This window comes from Nilaparvata lugens, chromosome 1 (assembly GCF_014356525.2).
Source record: "Nilaparvata lugens isolate BPH chromosome 1, ASM1435652v1, whole genome shotgun sequence".
In the NCBI taxonomy this organism is placed as follows: Eukaryota; Metazoa; Arthropoda; class Insecta; order Hemiptera; family Delphacidae; genus Nilaparvata; species Nilaparvata lugens.
In genome coordinates, this window is record NC_052504.1 from 42,577,453 (window position 1) to 42,601,215 (window position 23,763).

General features: G+C 34.0%; 1 protein-coding gene across 3 annotated transcripts in view; it reads right to left on the bottom strand.

Moving 5' to 3' along the window:
* LOC111052102 (UDP-glucuronic acid decarboxylase 1) overlaps nucleotides 1-23,522 on the bottom strand; it is a 77,007-nt gene extending 53,485 nt beyond the window's left edge. For 2 of the 3 annotated variants that reach the window (XR_005572007.1, XM_039434288.1), the window contains exons 1-2: nucleotides 23,124-23,514; nucleotides 14,077-14,372 (exon numbers count right to left, since the gene is read on the bottom strand). Coding sequence is in view for 2 of the 3 variants with exons in the window: in XM_039434288.1 (XP_039290222.1) it covers nucleotides 14,077-14,372; nucleotides 23,124-23,193 (366 nt within the window). In the remaining variant the exon portion in view is untranslated. Of the gene's footprint in view, nucleotides 1-14,076; nucleotides 14,373-23,123 lie in introns of all 3 variants that reach the window. The other variant, XM_039434276.1, reaches the window with a different exon arrangement.
* Between the last annotated feature and the right edge of the window lie 241 nt (nucleotides 23,523-23,763).

Below are 23,763 nucleotides of genomic sequence, written 5' to 3' on the forward strand. Positions count from 1 at the left end.
AGACCTATCAGGTATGCAAACTTTCGAAAAGAGTTTGTCCTCCTTCTTTGATCATTTCTGCCATGATAGCATCCTCTCCTGGTGCCTTACCATTTTTCATTTGTTTTGCCACCTGCATTATCTCTTGGATTGTTGGAGGATTAGTAACATCGTTTTCTATTTGTACTTGTATTTCATCCTCATCAATATCTTCAATATGTGCACGGTTCAGAGTCTCCTCAAAATATTCCGCCCATCTATCCATCATGCTTTCTTCACTAACCACTTTCCCATCCTTTCCACGGTATACCTCATTCTTGGTTGGAATCCTTTCCTCATTTTATTTAACGCCAAGTAGAACTTCTTGGTTTCACTCACTCTACTCATTTCCTCAATATATTCCAAATCGCGCTTCATTTTTTCTCTCTTTTTTCTTCTACAGATTTATCAGCCATTCTCCTTTCTTTCTTGTAATTTTCAAAGTTCATTCTGGTTTCCTTTTGTATCATCTTCATACGAGCAGCGTTCTTTCTTTCTATAGCTACTCTGCACTCATCATCAAACCATTCTGTTCTACCCGCTCTATTCACCTGCCCTAGAATTTCCTTTGCCACTTCATTTACCGATTCTTTTATGACTTTCCAGTTCTCTTCTACGCTTTCTCTTTCACCTCTACTCCTGATTTCCTCATGATTCTGTTTCTATATATTTCCTTGTACCTTTCATTTTTTAAATTTTCTAAATTCCATTTTCTCGGCTGTATTTATTTTTCCTACAGTCACTTATTTTCTCTCTGAGGACTGCCTTCACTAAATAGTGATCATAACCATCAAACAAGGCAGAGGAACACGCATTCAATAGTACCAAGGATGAACACTACATTTGGGCAAAGAAACTACATATATTTGGGACAAAAATTTACAATTCAATACCAAGATACATTAGGGAAGAATTCAAAAGACACAGGTTCAAGAAAAGTTTATTTTCCTGGTTGGTTGATATTGGAGTGGAAAATTGTGAAAATTTAGTTAGACTGTAAATATTGAAACTATTTATTCTTAATTCTTCTCTTTACTGTTTTTCATTTTTCTAAAAATAACCTTTCTTATTATTATCCTTAATAGAACATTAATATTTATCTACTAATTTCATAATTTTGTTTGTATTATAAATTTTTACTAATTTTATTATAAAAAACTTTAATCCCATACCAGTGAATGAAGTTTGTAAATAGTAATTATAACACACAATAAGCAACCAATTACTTATACCCCAACACATATGATTTATAGTGGGGTGTATATTTATTCATTGAAATTACCATTTATTCATTGTTGAAACACCGCTGATTTATGTAGTTGCATTACAATACTATATTTATCAATATTCTAATGTTGCATTCAATCTTCATTGTAATTAATAAGTTTTCATAATATGTGAAATTTGTTGCATAATTAGCTGTTGTACTGTAATTTATTGTAGATTCGTGTATAAACCAGAATGTATTGTAACTTACTTGAATAAATAAATTTGAATTTTTGAATTTTTTTTGAATCAAACTACTCAAGAATATAATGATTTTTTCCATTCAACCACTTGTTGTGATTCCATCTACTTCGAACCAGTAACCTATGAGGAAGTTAAATGCCACATACAGAATCTAAAAGAGGGAAAAGATCCTGGTGACGATGGAGTTTCCTCGAAACTTCTAAAAGCTGTCGCAACTTCTGTGATTCCGATACTTGTGGATATCTTTAACTGCAGCATCTCCAGTGGGAGATTTCCAACTAAGATGAAACTGGCCGAAGTGATTCCAGTTTTAAAAATGGTTCCAGGTCAAAATTGAACAATTACAGGCCCATCTCATTGGTATCAGTTTTTCCAAGATTTTAGAGAAAATAGTGAAGAAAAGGGTCATACATTTTTTGAATTCTGATAATTTTTTCTACTGTCGACAATTTGGTTTCCGTGAAGGAATGAGCACAGAAATGGCACTTGATAATTTTATGCCTTCTATTTATAAGAGTCTTAATTCGAGGGTTACTCCTTTTGTATCTGGCCTTTCCCTTGATATTAGAAAGGCCTTTGACACAGTAAACCACTCTGTGTTGCTTGATAAGTTGTGTAGTGCAGGTATTAGAGGCGTGGCTAAAGAATGGTTCTGTTCATACTTGAGTGATCGATCACAATATGTCACTATTGGTAGTACTAACAGTCAAGTCTTGGGAGTGGACTCTGATGTTCCACAAGGTTCAGTCTTGGGTCCAGTATTATTCCTCATTTTCATTAATGATCTTTTTTCTGGTAAATTTCATGGAATGCCGGTCTCTTTTGATGACGATACTGCATTGTCTTATTGTAGCAATAATAAAGAAACTTTGAATAATATTATGCAATATGATCTTGTTGAACTTTTTCTTTGGTTCAACTGTAATCGTCTTTCTCTAAATGCATCCAAGACCAAATATATATTATTTACACTGTCTAATTCTTGGCAATTACATAATCTGTTGAAGTTTCATAATAATACTTGTAATTATAATGGTTGCGTTGCAAACACAGTCCATTAAATATTTAGGTTTAGTGGTGGATGAGAAGCTCACCTGGTCTCACCATATTTCCAATCTTAGAAATTATCTAATTATTATTTTTAAAAAGTTCTATTTTCTCAGTAAATTCATCCCACAGTCAGTTCTCAAGCAGATCTATTATGCACTAGTTGACTCCAAGTTCAACTATGGTATAGGCTGTTGGGGCTCAACATACATAACTCATTTAAAACATTTACTGACGTTGCAAAAGGCGATAATACGGGTTAAGAAAAGAGTAAGTAGGTTTGATCATTCTTTTCCTATATTTTAATTCTTCAAGTGCTTGCCATTACGATACATTTATATATTTAAAGTTCTTTCATTGTTTTTCAGGATGTCAGGTAATTGTAGTGATCAGATGGGTGAGGGTGATTTAGTATACAGAACAAGAGGAATGACTAACAATATGTTGAAACTCCCAAAATTCTATAATACCTGTTTTCAAAAATCGTTTGTGTTTTTAGAGCCAAAATTCTTCAATCAGCTACCCTTTGATATTAGACAAATTAAATATTATCATCCTTTTAAAAGGCAAATTTGCAAGTGGCTGTTATCACAACCGCCTGATTCAATTGAGAGTTTGTTTGCTATTCTAGGTTAATTTTTTCTAAAGATATAAATAATTAAAAAATAAACTAAATCAAATTGTGCTGATAGCTATTGTTGGAGTGAAAGTAGTGTGAATGAAGCATTACAAATTTTTTTAAGCTGTGCTCCTACTTGCACGTGAATTATATTATATAATTCAGCAAGTAGTAAATTTATTGTACAAGAAACTGTCTTTTTTCCTAATGTCTATTTGTTTTAAAGCTTACTGAATTTTTTTTTTGTACATGTAATAATTATTGTTATTTGAAATTTTTGGATGGATATTGTAAGCTGTTTTAATGCTTTGTTTTTTGGTCAATAATTTTTTTTGATTTGATTTGATTTGTATGTTCCAAAAGGATAGGGTTTGCTTTGAGATAGAAATATAAATATGCTAGTACAGTGGTTCCCAACTGGTGGTCCGCGGGGCATGTTGTGGGGTTCCGCGACATATGAACCGAAAATTTAGGGAAAGTACGGTATAATTTAAATTGAATAGGCCTACTATCAATAGAAAAGAGATTTTTGAACTTCAAAGTTCTGAAACCACGAAAATTACGAAACAATGAACCTTTCTAGCTATTTTTATTGTATTTGAATATGTATTATTACAGTGAACTGGCGAATACTGTATTATTTTGAAAAATTACTTTCCCATTGTCAACAAACCATAAAATGTTACGATCAGTCTCCTTATTTGATTGTTCAAATCAGCTAAATCAGCAAAATAGCAGAACATTTACTCAGCTTAGCAATCAGTTTTAGGGAATATTTTCCTGATGTTAATCCTACCCTTTGCAATGACTTACCATTGTGAACAAGCATTTTCATCAATGTGTTTTATGAAAAACAAGTTTGGAAATCGACTTGACATGCGGTCAGATTTTAGAGTGAATGTGTCAAGTATAAACCCTGATATCTCAGAAATCATGGACTTTAAGAAAAATTTAACTCATCTCATTGAACAAATAGGGATAATTATTAGAAACAGTGGACCTTGTCTTCATTTCCGCAACTTATTTGAGCTGAGGTACCATACAAGGATCGTATTCTCCATATCGAAACCAAGTTAGAGAAACAATTTCCGTACTGATTTTACAATAACATTAATTTTACAGTAATAATAACACAAAAATATTATGATAAATGCACACAAAAAATTATAAATCTCAATTGTTTTTAAATATTATTCTGATGCATCGTAATTTGAATAATGCTAATCAATGATTAAAAAAAAACTAACTACATTTTTCTTGAAATGTCAACTTCTACTCGTTATCTAATTGAGTTTTTAATGAACTTCTATTAATTTTCAACAGAGTCTGGTGTAACCGAAAATAATATTAAAATGGCTCTACCTGATTGCACCATGAAGTTTGAATATTATGACAACCTATTTAAAAGATGATAGATACAAGGCATATAATATTTTTTATAACTGTAAATTTGATAAGTAGTGGGGGTCCGCATAATTATAATAAATATAAAGAAAATAAATAAAAATCTCAGTACCCTTTTTTAAAATATTTTATCACTAATTTTTTTTATATTTTTTCAAATATTGTAACGTTTTGACTTTCGGAGGGATAAATAAAAATTCCTATTTGAAGAAATGTATAGGTCTAAGTGGAATAATATGCTAATATCGCCAAAGATGATAATGTTTAAGGTTCGAACCCACTAGAACGTATCATACCATGACCGTGCCCGTACCGACACATGCAAAAAAATATTCTTTGCATCATTTGATATGTAATACACCCATCCGTCACCGGCCAAGCACGGAGCGTGCCATGCACGTCCAGGTCAACATTTGTCGGCCAGTATATTTTGTCTGTGACGGAACGCTCCTTGCATGGCACGTGACGCCTGCAAACCCCGTTGTAACCGCGCATGCACCGCGTTGGTAACCAGTTCACCGCTACATTCTCTTGCTAACTGACAACTTCTGACCGGGCATCATACGCGTATCATACGCGTACCATACGCGTACCATACGCGTAATGTACTGGCATAGAACGCTGTTGATCCGTTGTAGTGGGCATAGTTGTTATTTTACGTGCCTGGCATGGTCTGACACGGTCCGTGTCTGGTACGTTCTAGTGGGCTCGAACCTTTAAAGATTAGATAATATCAGGCATCATGGCTAAATTTACAACGGCCGAATAGAAATGAAAATAATTTTTGCTACCTATATAATATTATATAAAATATTGAAAATTTGAGGTTAGGCAGAAAATATCTATTGATTGGCGACCTAATGATCGACTGAGTCACATAACATAGAATCTAGCCAAACACCTTGGCAGGAATTTATTGTAACGAAATAGTATGCAACTTGAGGAACCAAAAGATCCACGTGGCTAATTGTTGTAATATGAGAATCAATCTATAACCTTTAAAAAATTACTTTGCATGTAAAAAACATATTAAAAAACCCAGACAAAAATAATTTTATGTATTAAGGAAGTAGGAGGTTCCTAGGCGCATGTATACTATAATAATTTGCATGCACCAATCAAATGGTAGCAATTGATAGGCGATAATTGTGAGCCGATTCAAATATATTTGTATATATTTCTATAAATGTTAAGAATTTATGAATTATTGTTGTACAGTTTATGTTTTGGATATGGCCCAAAGGCAGATAAATTATCGAAGATGTAACATAAGTAATAATTTAATAGATCGGCACGAACTATTTGAGCCAGGAATAGCGGAGGAACAGATTATTTAAATTTTATGTAAATTTGGAAATCGGAAATGAAAAATTGTGAATTAGAAAAGAGAACTTCCCCACTTGCCTGCCAACCACCACCATGAGATGTCACCAAAAATTATAGAGTGCAATATCTTACTGTACCTTTTAATAGGAACTTAGAGTTAAATCGAATTACTAAATTTTCTCATAAGACTTTGTGATGCTATTGTAAAGCAAAAGTCATTTAAATATTTTTAATCCCTTGGAAGAGACGACTTCGGCCACAAATAATCCAGGACCAACAGGAGTTTGGATCGCCATTAGCAGTTCATAGAAAATCCAGCACGTGAGTGAATAATATTTGAAATAGTGATAGGGCGTCCTCAGTGCTTCGAAATGAAATAAGAAATCAAAGCTAGCTCGTCGAAAGGGTTTTATAAATTAAGAAATTGGTAAAAATACTTGCGCAAGTTTAAAGATTGTATAAGAGGTATTTTATTGGATAGTAACGAGTCAATTCATATATTGAAAGATACACCAATCAAAAGAATACTGAGTTCTAGGCTGATAATACAAATGTTCATTAATTTTTATAATATAATTTGCAATAACATAATGTAGCTCTGATTCACTAGATGAATTGATCTATCTATTTCCGTCAGGTGCTGAATCTTGCACCCTGAGATAAATATATTTATTATAAAGAAATCTATTGGAAACCATAGAAATTAATATATATTTGGATTATTGATTTGTCAATTTATCATGCTCTGATTTGAGAAGTTTATATTTGAAATAGAATTATCCAAGTCGACAAGCATCAGCAAGTTGATGTCGAAGCTACATGCAGATAAATGCATATGATCATGAAATGAAAGCACATGGTAGCGTTTCGTGCTATAGAACTTAAAAAATAGTATTAACCTGTGATATTTAATTGATTTCGTTTCTTGTTATATTATATATTTTTTGTCGCTCTATATATTTTTGCTCTGGTTTATTTTGGAGATATTTGTTAATATATGTATCAAATTTTGATGGTGTACTATTCATTTTATTCCTCAATACTATAGGATATAAGTTATATATATATATATTTTTTTTATAAATTATCAGTATTATTGTGAAAGCTCATGTCTGGGCCTATGAAGATTTTAGTGAGATTATATCCTAGTAAAACCACGACCAGATTTTATAATTACCGTATTAAAATAACTCTCATGCTCTACCGATTGACGCCAAGCAAGAGGCTAAACGTACTCCACCAAAAGTAACGTGACAATATTTAAATAATTTAATTCATATCACTTGAAAATAGCATAAATGACCGAAACATGTTGTGATAAAATATTTTAAAAAAAGGTACTGAGAAAATTTTGTTGGGACCCCTGTGCTAGTATATTATTAATACAAACTTTTCGTTAAATTTCTACAATCGAACAGATAACCAAGACAAGAAGTTGCTGCGCCTGCGCATGACGATGTAACACAGTCATTTTTATTCACAGGCCTTCATCAGCTGTCTCCCATTGCCAAAATAACAACAATATAGTTCTGTGAACAGTAGACCTCACGCAGTATTCTCATTCACAAGTACCTGATTGAAACTATAGACTTCATGGAAATACAGCAATAGACTGGCTTCCCCTCACATCTGTATAATCACTTGTCAGCTGATTTATGATGAATAATTCTAGTCTGATTTTTACTTTCCTTACCTATGGTAATAGGTACCCCAATTTCTAAATTTCTATACGTTTCAAGGTCCCCTGAGTCCAAAAAAGTGTTTTTTGGGTATTGGTCTGTATGTGTGTGTGTGTGTGTGTGTGTGTGTGTGTGTGTGTGTGTGTGTGTGTGTGTGTGTGTGTGTGTGTGTGTGTATGTGCGTCTGTGTACACGATATCTCATCTCCTAATTAAGGGAATGACTTGAAATTTTGAACGTGAGGCCCTTACAATATGAGGATCCGACACGAACAATTTCGATCAAATGCGATTCTAGATGGCGGCTAAAATGGCAAAAATGTTGTCAAAAACAGTGTTTTTCGCGATTTTCTCGAAAACGGCTCCAACGATTTTGATTAAAGTTATACCTGAAATAGTAATCGATAAGCTCTATCAACTGCCACAAGTCCCATATCTGTAAAAATTCCAGGAGCTCCGCCCCATCTATGCAGAGTTTGATTTTAGATTCTCAATTATCAGGCCTCAGATACAATTTAAACAAAAAATTTCGAGTAGAAATGATTCAGCACTCACACAACTTTCCTTGCCGTTATGAAAATTGATCAACTGACGCTAATGTTCACGCGCATCTCAAGTCTACCATTCCAAGATCTAAGCCAGCTGGTGACAGGACAATAACGCTGCAGGCACAAGAAGTCTGCTATCTCTTCATAGTGAATGATTTAATAGAATCAACAGTTGTCAACAGTTTGAAATTTAATAATCTTATTTTCTCGAACTTCGAGCTTATTTTCAATTTAAGGTGAAAATGTTACTGAACATTAATTGTAGAGATTTTTATGCTCAATCTTTTTCACTCGATTTTTTTTTGTTAAAATTATATCTGAAGCCTGATAATTGGGAATCTAAAATCAAACTTTGCATAGATGGGGCGGAGCTCATTGAATTTTTACAGATATGGGACATGTGGCAATTGATAGAGCTTATCAATGACTTTTTTAGGTATAAATTTGATCAAAATCGTTGGAGCAGTTTTCGAGAAAATTGCCAAAAACCCTGTTTTTGACAACATTTTCGCCATTTTAGCCGCCATCTTGAATTGCATTTGATCGGAATTGTTCGTGTCGAATCCTTATACTGAAAGAACCTTAAGTTCCAAATTTCAAGTCATTCCGTTAATTGGGAGATGAGATATCGTGCACACACACACACACACACACACACACACACACACACACACACACACACACACTTTTTTAGACTCAGGGGACCTTGAAACGGATAGAAATTTGGAAATTGGAGTACTTTCATTTTTTTCGGAAAGCAATACTTTCCTTACCGGTACCTATGGTAATAGGGCAAGGAAAGTAAAAAGGAACATTCCTGTCAAATTTCATGAAAATCTATTACCGCGTTTCGCCGTAAATGCGCAACATATAAAAATTTAAACATTCAAACATTAAACATTAAGAGAAATGCCAAACCGTCGACTTGAATCTTAGACCTCACTTCGCTCGGTTAATTATTGTGAATTTCTCTCATGTTTACTGGTTCAAGTCCTAGACTCAAATATGTCGTGAACTTAATAGACCCCGGATTTTCGAAGATAAACCCGTGACTCAGAAAATCGATTTAGACCTGAGCGCTTTTTTATGGGGCCGGTATCCGAGCTCGGGATTAAGCTAAGTTCTAGACTTTAAACAGCTGGAGACAGAAAAATGGCTTTCCAAAAAGAAGCGTAGTCGCAGTTTTTATGATAATCTTAATTTTCTCATTTCTATAATTATTGGACGAATTGAATCATTCCTAAATAATTCAAAATATCTTAAACTTTATACTATTTTCTCTTTATTTTATTTTGTGATCAATTTTTTAATTTTTGAAAATTCAATTGAAACATGAACTGCGACTACGCCCCGTTTTGGAAAGCCAATTTTCTGACTCCAGCTTTTTAGAGTCTGAAACTTAGCCAAATACCGAGCTCGGAAACCGGCCAATAGATTCCGAGCTCAGAAACCGGCCCCAAGTATTTAATAACATCTGTCAGTAGATCTACTAGTACAAGTATACCATTATTTTAAGAACAACTTGATGATTATATTGATTATTCATTTCTAATTGGTAATACAAATTTTGATTTGAGTAACTCTAAAAAAAAACGAATGACTATATGTCGGTTATGAGTTCGCATGGTTATGAGTCCATTGTCAATAGGATAACTCGTTCTGATTTGAATACCTGTTTAGACCATATATTTTCTAAATCCAAGTACAAAGATTCATTGAAAACTGTTGTTGTAGAAGCTACATGCAGATAAATGCATATGATCATGAAATGAAAGCACATGGTAGCGTTTCGTGCTATAGAACTTAAAAAATAGTATTAACCTGTGATATTTAATTGATTTCGTTTCTTGTTATATTATATATTTTTTGTCGCTCTATATATTTTTGCTCTGGTTTATTTTGGAGATATTTGTTAATATATGTATCAAATTTTGATGGTGTACTATTCATTTTATTCCTCAATACTATAGGATATAAGTTATATATATATATTTTTTTTATAAATTATCAGTATTATTGTGAAAGCTCATGTCTGGGCCTATGAAGATTTTAGTGAGATTATATCCTAGTAAAACCACGACCAGATTTTATAATTACCGTATTAAAATAACTCTCATGCTCTACCGATTGACGCCAAGCAAGAGGCTAAACGTACTCCACCAAAAGTAACGTGACAATATTTAAATAATTTAATTCATATCACTTGAAAATAGCATAAATGACCGAAACATGTTGTGATAAAATATTTTAAAAAAAAGGTACTGAGAAAATTTTGTTGGGAACCCCTGTGCTAGTATATTATTAATACAAACTTTTCGTTAAATTTCTACAATCGAACAGATAACCAAGACAAGAAGTTGCTGCGCCTGCGCATGACGATGTAACACAGTCATTTTTATTCACAGGCCTTCATCAGCTGTCTCCCATTGCCAAAATAACAACAATATAGTTCTGTGAACAGTAGACCTCACGCAGTATTCTCATTCACAAGTACCTGATTGAAACTATAGACTTCATGGAAATACAGCAATAGACTGGCTTCCCCTCACATCTGTAAAATCACTTGTCAGCTGATTTATGATGAATAATTCTAGTCTGATTTTTACTTGCCTTACCTATGGGTAATAGGTACCCCAATTTCTAAATTTCTATACGTTTCAAGGTCCCCTGAGTCCAAAAAAGTGTTTTTTGGGTATTGGTCTGTATGTGTGTGTGTGTGTGTGTGTGTGTGTGTGTGTGTGTGTGTGTGTGTGTGTGTGTGTGTGTGTGTGTGTGTGTATGTGCGTCTGTGTACACGATATCTCATCTCCTAATTAAGGGAATGACTTGAAATTTTGAACGTGAGGCCCTTACAATATGAGGATCCGACACGAACAATTTCGATCAAATGCGATTCTAGATGGCGGCTAAAATGGCAAAAATGTTGTCAAAAACAGTGTTTTTCGCGATTTTCTCGAAAACGGCTCCAACGATTTTGATTAAAGTTATACCTGAAATAGTAATCGATAAGCTCTATCAACTGCCACAAGTCCCATATCTGTAAAAATTCCAGGAGCTCCGCCCCATCTATGCAGAGTTTGATTTTAGATTCTCAATTATCAGGCCTCAGATACAATTTAAACAAAAAATTTCGAGTAGAAATGATTCAGCACTCACACAACTTTCCTTGCCGTTATGAAAATTGATCAACTGACGCTAATGTTCACGCGCATCTCAAGTCTACCATTCCAAGATCTAAGCCAGCTGGTGACAGGACAATAACGCTGCAGGCACAAGAAGTCTGCTATCTCTTCATAGTGAATGATTTAATAGAATCAACAGTTGTCAACAGTTTGAAATTTAATAATCTTATTTTCTCGAACTTCGAGCTTATTTTCAATTTAAGGTGAAAATGTTACTGAACATTAATTGTAGAGATTTTTATGCTCAATCTTTTTCACTCGATTTTTTTTTGTTAAAATTATATCTGAAGCCTGATAATTGGGAATCTAAAATCAAACTTTGCATAGATGGGGCGGAGCTCATTGAATTTTTACAGATATGGGACATGTGGCAATTGATAGAGCTTATCAATGACTTTTTTAGGTATAAATTTGATCAAAATCGTTGGAGCAGTTTTCGAGAAAATTGCCAAAAACCCTGTTTTTGACAACATTTTCGCCATTTTAGCCGCCATCTTGAATTGCATTTGATCGGAATTGTTCGTGTCGAATCCTTATACTGAAAGAACCTTAAGTTCCAAATTTCAAGTCATTCCGTTAATTGGGAGATGAGATATCGTGCACACACACACACACACACACACACACACACACACACACACACACACACACAACACCACTTTTTTAGACTCAGGGGACCTTGAAACGGATAGAAATTTGGAAATTGGAGTACTTTCATTTTTTTCGGAAAGCAATACTTTCCTTACCGGTACCTATGGTAATAGGGCAAGGAAAGTAAAAAGGAACATTCCTGTCAAATTTCATGAAAATCTATTACCGCGTTTCGCCGTAAATGCGCAACATATAAAAATTTAAACATTCAAACATTAAACATTAAGAGAAATGCCAAACCGTCGACTTGAATCTTAGACCTCACTTCGCTCGGTTAATTATTGTGAATTTCTCTCATGTTTACTGGTTCAAGTCCTAGACTCAAATATGTCGTGAACTTAATAGACCCCGGATTTTCGAAGATAAACCCGTGACTCAGAAAATCGATTTAGACCTGAGCGCTTTTTTATGGGGCCGGTATCCGAGCTCGGGATTAAGCTAAGTTCTAGACTTTAAACAGCTGGAGACAGAAAAATGGCTTTCCAAAAAGAAGCGTAGTCGCAGTTTTTATGATAATCTTAATTTTCTCATTTCTATAATTATTGGACGAATTGAATCATTCCTAAATAATTCAAAATATCTTAAACTTTATACTATTTTCTCTTTATTTTATTTTGTGATCAATTTTTTAATTTTTGAAAATTCAATTGAAACATGAACTGCGACTACGCCCCGTTTTGGAAAGCCAATTTTCTGACTCCAGCTTTTTAGAGTCTGAAACTTAGCCAAATACCGAGCTCGGAAACCGGCCAATAGATTCCGAGCTCAGAAACCGGCCCCAAGTATTTAATAACATCTGTCAGTAGATCTACTAGTACAAGTATACCATTATTTTAAGAACAACTTGATGATTATATTGATTATTCATTTCTAATTGGTAATACAAATTTTGATTTGAGTAACTCTAAAAAAAAACGAATGACTATTTGTCGGTTATGAGTTCGCATGGTTATGAGTCCATTGTCAATAGGATAACTCGTTCTGATTTGAATACCTGTTTAGACCATATATTTTCTAAATCCAAGTACAAAGATTCATTGAAAACTGTTGTTGTAGAAATGTCAATTACTGACGATTATGCAACCTCACTTCACGCTTCTATTGAACATGATGTTTGTTCACAATCTAGTCAGCCTTGTAATGTGATTGAAGTGAGAAATATTAACAAAGAAAAATTTTTAGAAGCAGGCGCTTCATTGAATTGGGAGATAAACTCGAATAAAAGTATTGAAAAAGTAGTAAATGAATTGGTAAATATTCTTAAAATATGTATCAATATAGCCACAGTTGTTGAAAAGATTAATTTAACCAAAAAAACATTTGAAGCCTTGGATGTCCAATGATATTCTTGAATCCATTAATATAAGAGATAGATTAAATAAAAAAATGAAACATGAACCCTTTAATTTGGAACTAAGAATAAAATTCGTAACTTGTAGAAATAGAATAGTAGAATTAATTTAAAAAGTGAAAGATTTATATTAAGTCAGAAACAAAAATATAGCTCAAGGTGATTCTAAAAAGATACGGTCTGTAAGTAACCAAGCAATTAATGGGGTCAATAAGAGTTTGAACCTTCATGTTGATATGGACCTGAATACTTTGAATGATTATTTTGTGAATGTTGGTAAACACCAAGCGGAGGACATTGGTACAGGTGGAGAAATTCAAATCCAATGTTTGGAACAAACTATAGATATTGAGGATAACTTCAATTTTAACACAGTTACTGAAGAAGAAATCAAGGAAGTAGTAAAAAATTTAACTGATAATAAAGCACCTGTCTGGGATAATATTTATAACAAGGTACTGAAACTATTGAAAGATACAATTTCGAAATCTCTTTCAGAAATTTGTAATTGTTGCTTTTTGTTTGGTTACTTTCCCTTGCATTCTAAACATGTAAAAGTAATTCCTTTGCACAAGGGTGGGAGCAGAGATGTAGGTCTACCTCAAAATTACAGACCAATTAGTTTGCTGAGCTCCATTTCCAACATTTCTGAAAAATTGGTGAATTTTGAGAAACTTTTAAAGGCTCAAGAACAGTTTTATAGCATACTCCCACGCAATTAGTCCCCACTTCAACACTGACTGTACTTATGCAAAATATTATTTGATTTGAATCTGTCTTACCAAAATTCTCTTCTTTGCACGGTAGCTGAGATATCTGACATCAGGAAAAGCTCTAGGTATCCTAGCATCCAACGATCTCAGTTTTGCTTCCAGCTGACGAATTCGTTCCTTAGCCTCTTCAAGACCACCAACTTCGACAAGCGACTTCTTCTTCAGACGATTTGTCTTCTCCGGTTTGGAGAGAGACTCTACATCATCTATGAAGTCATCTGATTTGAAAGTTTCCGCATGTGCATATCCACTAGGATAATCGATCATAGTCTCAGTATGGATCCAGCTTTTATATAAAAGCGCAACTGTAATACAAGAGAACAGCTTGGTTGAAGACAACATAAATTGTGAAAAAGACTGTCAATAGATGTTGCAGATTTGCTTTGATCTATGTCCATATCTACACGTATCGTCTTGTCTAAATTTGAGCTTTTCTTACTCTTTATTCAGAAAAGGATACCACATACACTTTTTTCATTTTTTATGTATTTAGTTGAGACATAGTGAAAGCATAATACAAGTATACATGTAGTATGCTTATTCTATGGTTGACATTAGTTGAATTATCAAATGAAAAATTGTTCTCAGGAGCTGTAAAATTGCAACACTATCTTCAGACTTATGGTATCGTATCATTCATACTTCATTTCAACACGATGGAAATTAAATTTATTAACAACGAATAATAGAATTATCAAATATAAATATATATCATATATCATAAATATATACATTTAATCTCTTATCTATATAAATGATGTTCTTACAACCGGAAAAGGAAATTGTTGAAAGAGGCTAGGGACAAGAAAGCACAGCATGGATGGAAAAACTGTTGGACGCGAAATGGAAGAGTTTTTCTGAGGAAATCAGATAGGCCTACAAGTAAAGTTCATCTAATAAATAATATTGATGAGCTTGATGGAATTTTTCTCCCTGTTAGCCAGAGTCAGACCAAATGAACCACACAGTCTGTTAGGTAGTAACTTTTGATGATTGGTATATTGGATGAGATTTGATATTTTTCAATTTGTAATTTCTGCTAAGTTAATTTACAGTATTTTTTCATTTTTATTATATATTCTAGTTGATGGTTCATCAATCCTTGAGTTCAGATGAAGTTGAGAGTTTAATTATATATTACCAGAATGTTCGAGGGTTAAGAATGAAGACTAATAGTTTATTTAACTACCCGATTATTGCGTTGACTGAAATTTGGCTGAATGATGATATTTGATAACGAGTTTATTGATTCTAGGTATTTAGTTTGGCGAAGTGATCGTTTTGATAAGATAGGAGGTGGTACTTTGTTAGCAATTTATGAGAAATATCCAAGTTATCTGTTGTTTTCGTCTTCTACGTCTGATTTTAATTTTCTTACCATCAGAGTATTGAGTAAATATGAATAATTCCAACATTATTATTAATGTTGTATACTTTCGATCAGGCTGTGATAAACAAGTTTATTTTTATTTTTTCCATGTTTAAGAATGAAATATTTTTTAATGATAATTTTAAATATATTTTTTAGGGGATTATAATTTAATAAATTTTTATCGTTGGAATAATAGTGATGATCCAGAATTGATAGATAACAAAATGGTAGCATTATCTAATTTAATGAATTTATTAAATTTACAATTGTTTAATAATAAGTGAATTCAACAGGCAGAGTGTCGGATCTTTTTCTATCAAGTATAAGAGTTTAAGTTCATCAGGAATTAGATGCTTTAGTGGCTGTTGATTTGTATCATCCTTCATTGTAGTGGATATACCAAAGAGCAGTTTTATAGTTGCTAGACGTGAAAATATGCCTCAAAATAATAAATATTATGTAAATAGAAGAGCTAATATGTCAGAGCTTGAAAAAATATTGAATGAATTTGACTGGAGTCAGTTATATGAATTAAATAATTTAGATATAGCAGTTGGATATTTTTAAAAAACTTTGTTAGAATTTTTTGATCTATGTATACCATTGAAAGCACTAGCCAAGAAAAAATATCCAATTTTTTCTCACGAAATAATAAGGCTTTGCAAGAAGAAGAATAGATTAGTTAAAAAGAGGAAAAGATCACATTTTTCAATGAAGTTTTCAGAGAAGTTCGTGCAGATCTTAAAATTAAAATTAATGTAGCATATATGAATTACATTCGTAATGTGGAGAACTCAGTTTCTAGAGATGTAAATTCTTTTTGGACATATGTAATATGTTTGAAGTCTAAAACAAACATTTTTAATGAGATGGCATATATAAAAAATATTCCAAATGCTTTTGCCAATTTTTTCAAATCAGTGAACAGTGAAGAAGATGTTAAATATAATATTGAAGATTTACTCGAAGATAATAATATTTTTTCTCAAACTGTAGGTTTCAATTTAGGAGAAGTGAGTGAGATAGATGTAGCTGACGGTTTCAAAGATTAGAAGAATAAATAGAGTAGTGGTCCAGATAGTGGGCTATACCTACTTATTTCTTCAAAGAATTGAAGAATGAACTAATTTTTCCGTTATTGTATAAATGTAATTTGTGAATTAGAAGCAATCAATTTCCTCTCCTCTGAATAGAAGCTAAAATCACTCCAATTTTTAAATCAGGCAAAGAAAATGAGATACCTAAGTTAGTAATTTTAGACCTGAAGCCATTCTTAATAGTGGAGCTAAAGTCTTTGAAAATATCATATATGAGAAGCTAATTAAATATATTAAATGTTATATCAGTTTCAAACAACATGGTTTTTATCCACAACGATCTACAGACTCCAACTTATTATGTTTTTCATATTTTGTAAGTAAGGCTTTTGATTTCTTAAATTTTTCTTCAAAAAAATTCATTGCAAAATCAGGTGTACCCCAAGGTTCAAGATTGGGTCCATTGTTATGCACTATTTTCATCAATGACATCGCTAATCTCTTCAAATCTGAAGTGTTATTATATGCAGATGATTTTAAGATTTATAAGGAAATTTAATCGTATGAAAATAATTTAATTTTGCAAACTGATATAGACTTTCTAGATAATTGGTGTAATAGAAATGAATATTATTCTTAAATATTAAAAAATGTGAGGTTATGTCAATTTCAAGAAGTAAAAACAAAAATTATTTTCCATATTAACTAGGTTAGCAAAAATTATAATATGTTAACATCAAAAAGGATTTAGGAGTAATTTTTAACTGTGAATGGAGCTTTTGTAATCTTAATGGAAAACTTATCAATAGTAGCCTAGTTTTAAAATTATTGGTTTTTTGAAAAGGCCCTCTAAGTCATTTGAAAGTGTTGAAGCAATTAAAGTCTGGTTTAATTCGTTTTTAAAGTTTAATTAGGAGTTAACTTGAATATTGTAGTACTATTTGGCTTCCTAAAACTAAAAAATATGTAACCAAGATTCAAAAAGTTCAAAACTATTTTTAAGATAACATGTCTATTATGAAGTCAATGGTGTGAGTTGTGCTGGAGATTATCAAAAAATGTTATTGAGAGAATTTTGTAGATTTGATAGTTTAAAGCTAAGAAGAAAGGTTTCTTTGCTATGTATACTACATAAGTTGAGTAATAATCTATTGGATTGTCCGGATTTGCTTGAAAAGTTATTTTTTTGTGGTAGGAAGGTCTACAGCATTCAGAGTTAATAGGACATTTTATATTATAAAGCCAAATACCACTTGCTTTCAAAATTCTTCATTTTTAATTATGCTTCAACTATGTAATGATAAAATGTTTGAAAATTGTAACACTGACGGCACGGCACAAAAGATAAGGGCAGAAAGCTCTCCGATTGGCTAATCAGGTTGAGGTATTGAGAAACAGCCTGTCCTGTCTTGCGTGCCGTCCCAGATTCGGTTAGGTGTAAAAACGGCCATCGTAGATGGACTTGCCACCAAGTGGATCCTACCTTATTATAATCTAAGCAGGACATGAACTGGCCTTGTCAGCCTATCAACAAGCTTCCAATAGCAGCAAGAGACCTGCCGGCCAGGCGATTTCAAATGCATTGAGGAGATTGCTGTTGATTGTATACTCTAAGTGAGTTCTTTATGTTGAATAACACTCTGATTAAGTCTTATTTCAAACTTATTTTTGTTGTAACTGGCTTTTAATAGCAAATCTGTTTTTATTATCTAATTTTTACTTTTATTTGTGGTTTTTATGATCACATTATGTAATTGAAAATACTAAATAGAAAAGGAAACGTGACAACCGTGTTCTCCTAAGAAATCAATTTTCTTTGAAATGTGAATCGAGCAATAGAAACTTTACTTTTTGCATTTAAAAATTGAACAACAAAATAAAAATAGTGACATCCCGACACATATTTATAAATACGACTACTCCCGACCAGGCCCCGGGCTATAAATGGGCATTTGCCAGGGCGCGAAGTTTTTGAGGGCGCAAATAAGAGATGATGAGAATAATTTAGAGAATCAAAATACCCATTAAAAATATCTAACACAAGATTTTCAAAAATACATAGAACAGAACATGTAAATATAATACAGGCTACCGGAAATCTGAAATAGTAAGAAACATGAGAATTATAAACTGATATCACTTTTAAAAATTTAACTGATAAGATTAAAATACCATACTCTCTGCTCTTGTTCAAAAAGAATCACAGAAATAGGCCATACCACAAGCTGCAAACAAACTCTATGCCTCCTACCCTAATGACATAAGAAGTGAATTTGAAAATGAATGTCTGCACTTTAAAATGTATGGAGAACAGGAAAAACTTGGTGGAATCCATGACGTGTTTGAATAAATCATAGAGCATGAGTTGAAATTTACTTTCTCTTGAAGTAGCTGTTAGAATATTTTTCTAAGCAGAGCAGTCACCAACTGCTCTGCAGAGGGGGGATTTTGCGCTTTTAATCATCTGAAGAATGTTAAGAGGTCTACAGTTTTGTGTATGAAAGACGTGATCTTCTATCTCTTTTTATTCACCTCATAAGATATACCTGAATTACCTTCCTCTTCACCAATACCAGCAATGCCGGATGGGTTGCGTCAAGAGTTTAAAATATATAATTTTTCACAATTATCACATTTGCAACTATCGAGATGGCAGTACACGTCAGACAAGGCCTACCAAGTCGTTAAGAAAAAATCCTGTCTGGAATAAAACGGATTTCTCCTAAGCCAACACTTGAGTCTCAGGTTGAATGCTGGTGTGTTCAACATCTTCAAATCCCCCGGCAGCCTATTGAAGAACCGCAAGGCCAATGCAGGAAATGCATCACGGGTCTTTGACAAGCGACGGTATGTTACATCTATGAGACCTCGACTTCTAGTGTCGTGGCCATGGAAGTCACTCCTCGTGTTAAACATTTCAAGATTTGCTCGCACATACACAGCACACAAGTAAATGTAATGACTGTAGATGGTCATTACACTTGTGGATTGGAAGAGAGGTCGACAATGATCCAGAAATCCACTAAAGGTAATAATGCGGATGGCCCTCTTTTGCAGCTTGAAGACATCTTCACATGCAGAAGCATGACCCCACAGCAGCAGTCCATAACTCAGGATGCTAACTGAGGTGCACTACCAGCAAGTAGGGCCTGCTCACCAACTGCGTCAACTTCCTAAGCAAATAGGTGACTCGTGACAACCTCTTACAGATGCCCTCAATATGGCACTCCCAGGTGAGCTGTGGATCTATGGTGAATTCAAGGAGAGACACACTGTGAGCACTGATGGCCTGACTGCGACTCAATGTACAGACCGATCTTTGTGTCTTTTCCACATTCAGTAGCAACTTATTTGCTTCCAACCACCTTCCAGCAGCATCAAACAGCAAATCAGTCTCCTGCTGTACCAGGGCCAGATTTGGGCCGGAAGAAATCAATGTGGTATCGTCAGCAAACTTCAGTGCCCTACCCTCAAGATCAAGGTCATTGATTGCAATCAAGAATAATACAGGTCCTAGAACCGATCCCTGAGGGACACCATGATTTATAGAAAGAGCCCTTGAATTTGCACCTCCAATGGATATGACCTGTCTTCGATCCTTCAAGTATGATTTGAGAGCCCGGAGAACAGCACCACCCACACCATATTGCTCGATCTTGCCAATCACTATTTCATGAGATACGCAGTCAAATGCTTTACTCAGGTCACATAATGTCAGAGACAGGCAGTTGGTTCCCTCGAAAGCTTCCTGAATCCTCTCGACAAGCTCAGCAACTGCTGTCACGGTCGACCTATTCTTTCTGAAACAATGTTGAAGATAAGAGAAAAGCTCACTAGTCTCGAAGAACTCCACCAGCTGCATCTTCATTACCGTCTCAAAGATCTTTGCAAACACTGGAATGACAGATATAGGTCTGTAGTTATTCATGATGCAAGGATCTCCTTTCCTATAGATAGGTACTGTGCGTGCAGTTTTCAACAAATCAGGGAAAATTCCAGCCCTCAAACACTTGTTTATAATCTCACACAAAGGGCGGGCGATTACATCAATAATGGCTTTCAACATGAGAGTAGTCATTACATAGATCCTGGCTGTTTGAAGTTTTAAAGTTGGACACCATTTTTATGATGTCAGTTGGTGTCACTTCCCGCCAATGAAGTTTTCTCACTCCTCTTGACTTCACACTACCTACTGAATTCTCATTTGTAGCCGGTATAGCCGAGATGTTCAATACTCCGCAGAATAAATTCGTTGAACTCATCAGGACTAGCCTCACAAGCAACTCCCGATGTTCTCAAGGGACCCCTGCTTCTGTTTATTAGATTCCATGCAGCTTTACAGGGGTTTGGTGCATTTGCAATCCCCTCAACATTGGCACACTTTTTCGTTTCATTGATCTTACATTTATATATGTTCTTCATTTTAGAAAAGAATACATGTAAGTTTTCTTTTTCCATTGGACAAGTACTGACTAAATCTCTCACCATCAGTAGCAAGCCTCTGAACCTGGACAACTCAGGTGAAAACCAAGATCTCACTATTCTAGCTTTAATCTTAGGCTTATTTTTAGACCTAAAATTATGCTTTAAAAGCTTCAATGGAAAAAATAAATTAATTATTTCATCAATTTTGCCAAAAAAACTTATTATAAGCCTCTTTAGGTTCTTCCCCCTGTAGTTCACTATCCCAGTTGACCTGAGACACAGCATCTTTTAATCCAGGGAGGGTATCTTCATCAATCCTTCTAGCTCCTCTCGAATAATGGCAATACCAAGTAGGAAACAGAGAAGATTCACTCATCATATGGATGTTAGCTGTCATCATTACCGCACTATGATCAGCAGCAAGAGGATCGGTAACATGTACTCTGAACCTCGAGGAATCCATATTTGTTGCAATGCTATCTAAGCAGCGATCTCCTCTAGTGGGCACCTCAAATACAACATAGAGTCCATGAGTCCACAGCAAATTCACAAAAGTTCTTGTAGCCGGCTCATTGCAGTTCAAGGCTATATTGAAGTCACCTCCAATAATAATATTCCCAGATGTACACCTGAATTTAGATAGACACACATCCAACTTATAGAAGAAATTTTCAATGTTTCCATTTGAAGAACGGTAGACACTAAAAACAACAGTAGATGCATCAACCAGTTCAAGAGCTACCACCTCAATATCCAAGTCCAAACAAAAACACCCAGGTCTATTTCTTTAGTCCTCATTTTGTTCTACACATAGATTGACACACCACCCCCACGATGAGCTTTTCTACAATAGGAAGCAGACAGCACCAGTTCCTCAATAAAGGAATAATGGGGACATTCCTCACTGCTTAACCAGTGTTCGCTGATACATAAAATGTCTAGTTTAGTGTCTGCACAAAAACGTTCAACCAGACCAAGTTTCGACCTCAAACATTGAGCATTTAAGTAGCTAATACCAATCTTACCAGCATCCATTTCAACATATTTATAAGATGAGGTATTTGCTTGAATAGTACCAGAGGTATTTGACACTATTTCACACTGCCTAGTACAGGTCACTTGGCAAAAAAATTGTTCTCTTTCCTATTTACAAACTCCCTAACCAAAGTTCCAGCCGGCCATAACTCAGAAGAAAATAATTCACTTTTTTTATTTTGCTGCACACCTACCTTAAACGATTTATAGTGCTTGAAGTTCGTCTTCAGTTCCACACATTCAACATTGAACTTAAGATTTTTCAGGAAATCAAGTTGGTCATCCTTTGTCACTTCAGGGGCCAATCTTGAAACAAAGATCCAGTCAAATCTACTTATGGCTTTAATTTTACAAGTGGATTCACCGTTACATGGTCGTGACCCAATGATAGGTTTGTTCCCATTCACATTCCAAGTTCTCTTTTTGTCCATCTTGACAGAATCAGCAAAGCTTCTCTTATGTTGAGCAGCGGCTTTAACGTAAGAGGTGTTATAAGTGACATCGATAATTTGCTTTTACATTACTTGTAGTAATAAGGAGGGCGCCAGAAAACATTTGCCCAGGGCGCCATTCACAGTGCATTTTTAAATTGGAGGAAATCCCCTTAAAAAAGTGCTTTCAGAAAGATTAATCAATTTTCCACTTTATTCCCAGAGTGAGGAGACTGAGTTCCTCCCGTCATGCGTCTCTGACGTGCCATCTAGATAGTTATGTCAAGTACCTATTATAAACTTGCGTTTTTTTCATCTATCGTAGTAGGCCTACAAAGGTTGGTCATGGATTAGAAAATAAATCATGATAATCACATTTTGTAGAACTACTAAACTAGGTACTTACCTATTGGGCAAGCGTGGCATATGGTAAATTCTAAACTGGAATGAACAAAACTATGTAACCTTTAAAGTTGATAATTTTCACTCACTGGTTAGTGCCGATCAGTTTCTCTAGAGGATTGGGTTGATCGAATTATTAAAAATGCCAGATGACCTGATGGGTCAATCTGAAAATATGCATGATGACATGAAGAGTCAGTTTGAACTCTGAAGATTCTGCACACAAATGCAAAGCAGTCAATAAAATCTATATACGATTTTAGACCTTGATGTTATAAATAATCTAATATATTATAAATTTAATTTGAAAAAAATCTAGATTAACCTCATAATAATACTTTATAGGCTACTTACCAACAAATAGCAGAGCAAGGCTGAGCATAAGTTTTGTGAATTTGCTACGAAAAAATGATCCTACACTCATTTTAAGATTTTACTATTGAGAAAACGCATTTATTGAAAAATAAGAAAATTTGTTTTCAACACCTTGAGAGCATCAGTGACTTTCATACTAACAAGTGGTGCCTACATATTTATATATTCCAGATATGATATCCATTAAAAAATATTTAAAAATATCAATTTTCGACATTTTACATATTTTCTTAACAATTAAATACTGTTTTCATCTTATATTGGGTGAATAAATCCAGGCTACAGAACTAAAATACACAAATAGTTGAATTCTATTAGTACACTCAGATTTCTTATTAGTATTTTGGAAAATTAGAAATAAAACATAACCTAAAATCAAGAACAGGTTGTCCAACTGCATCACTTTCATTTTCGTTTGAGCGTAAGTTCCGCAGACGAGGCTCGCTGTAGAACCACAGAATAGGTATACTGTGCCATTATATATAGTGTGGTCCACGTTATAATGGAAGTGAATAAAGATGGAAGAATAGCGATACCGATTCTCTGCATTAATTAATTATATTTCTTCACTGTCAAAAACATAATTGTCATTGTTTTGGACCTAGAAAAGGATAGTATC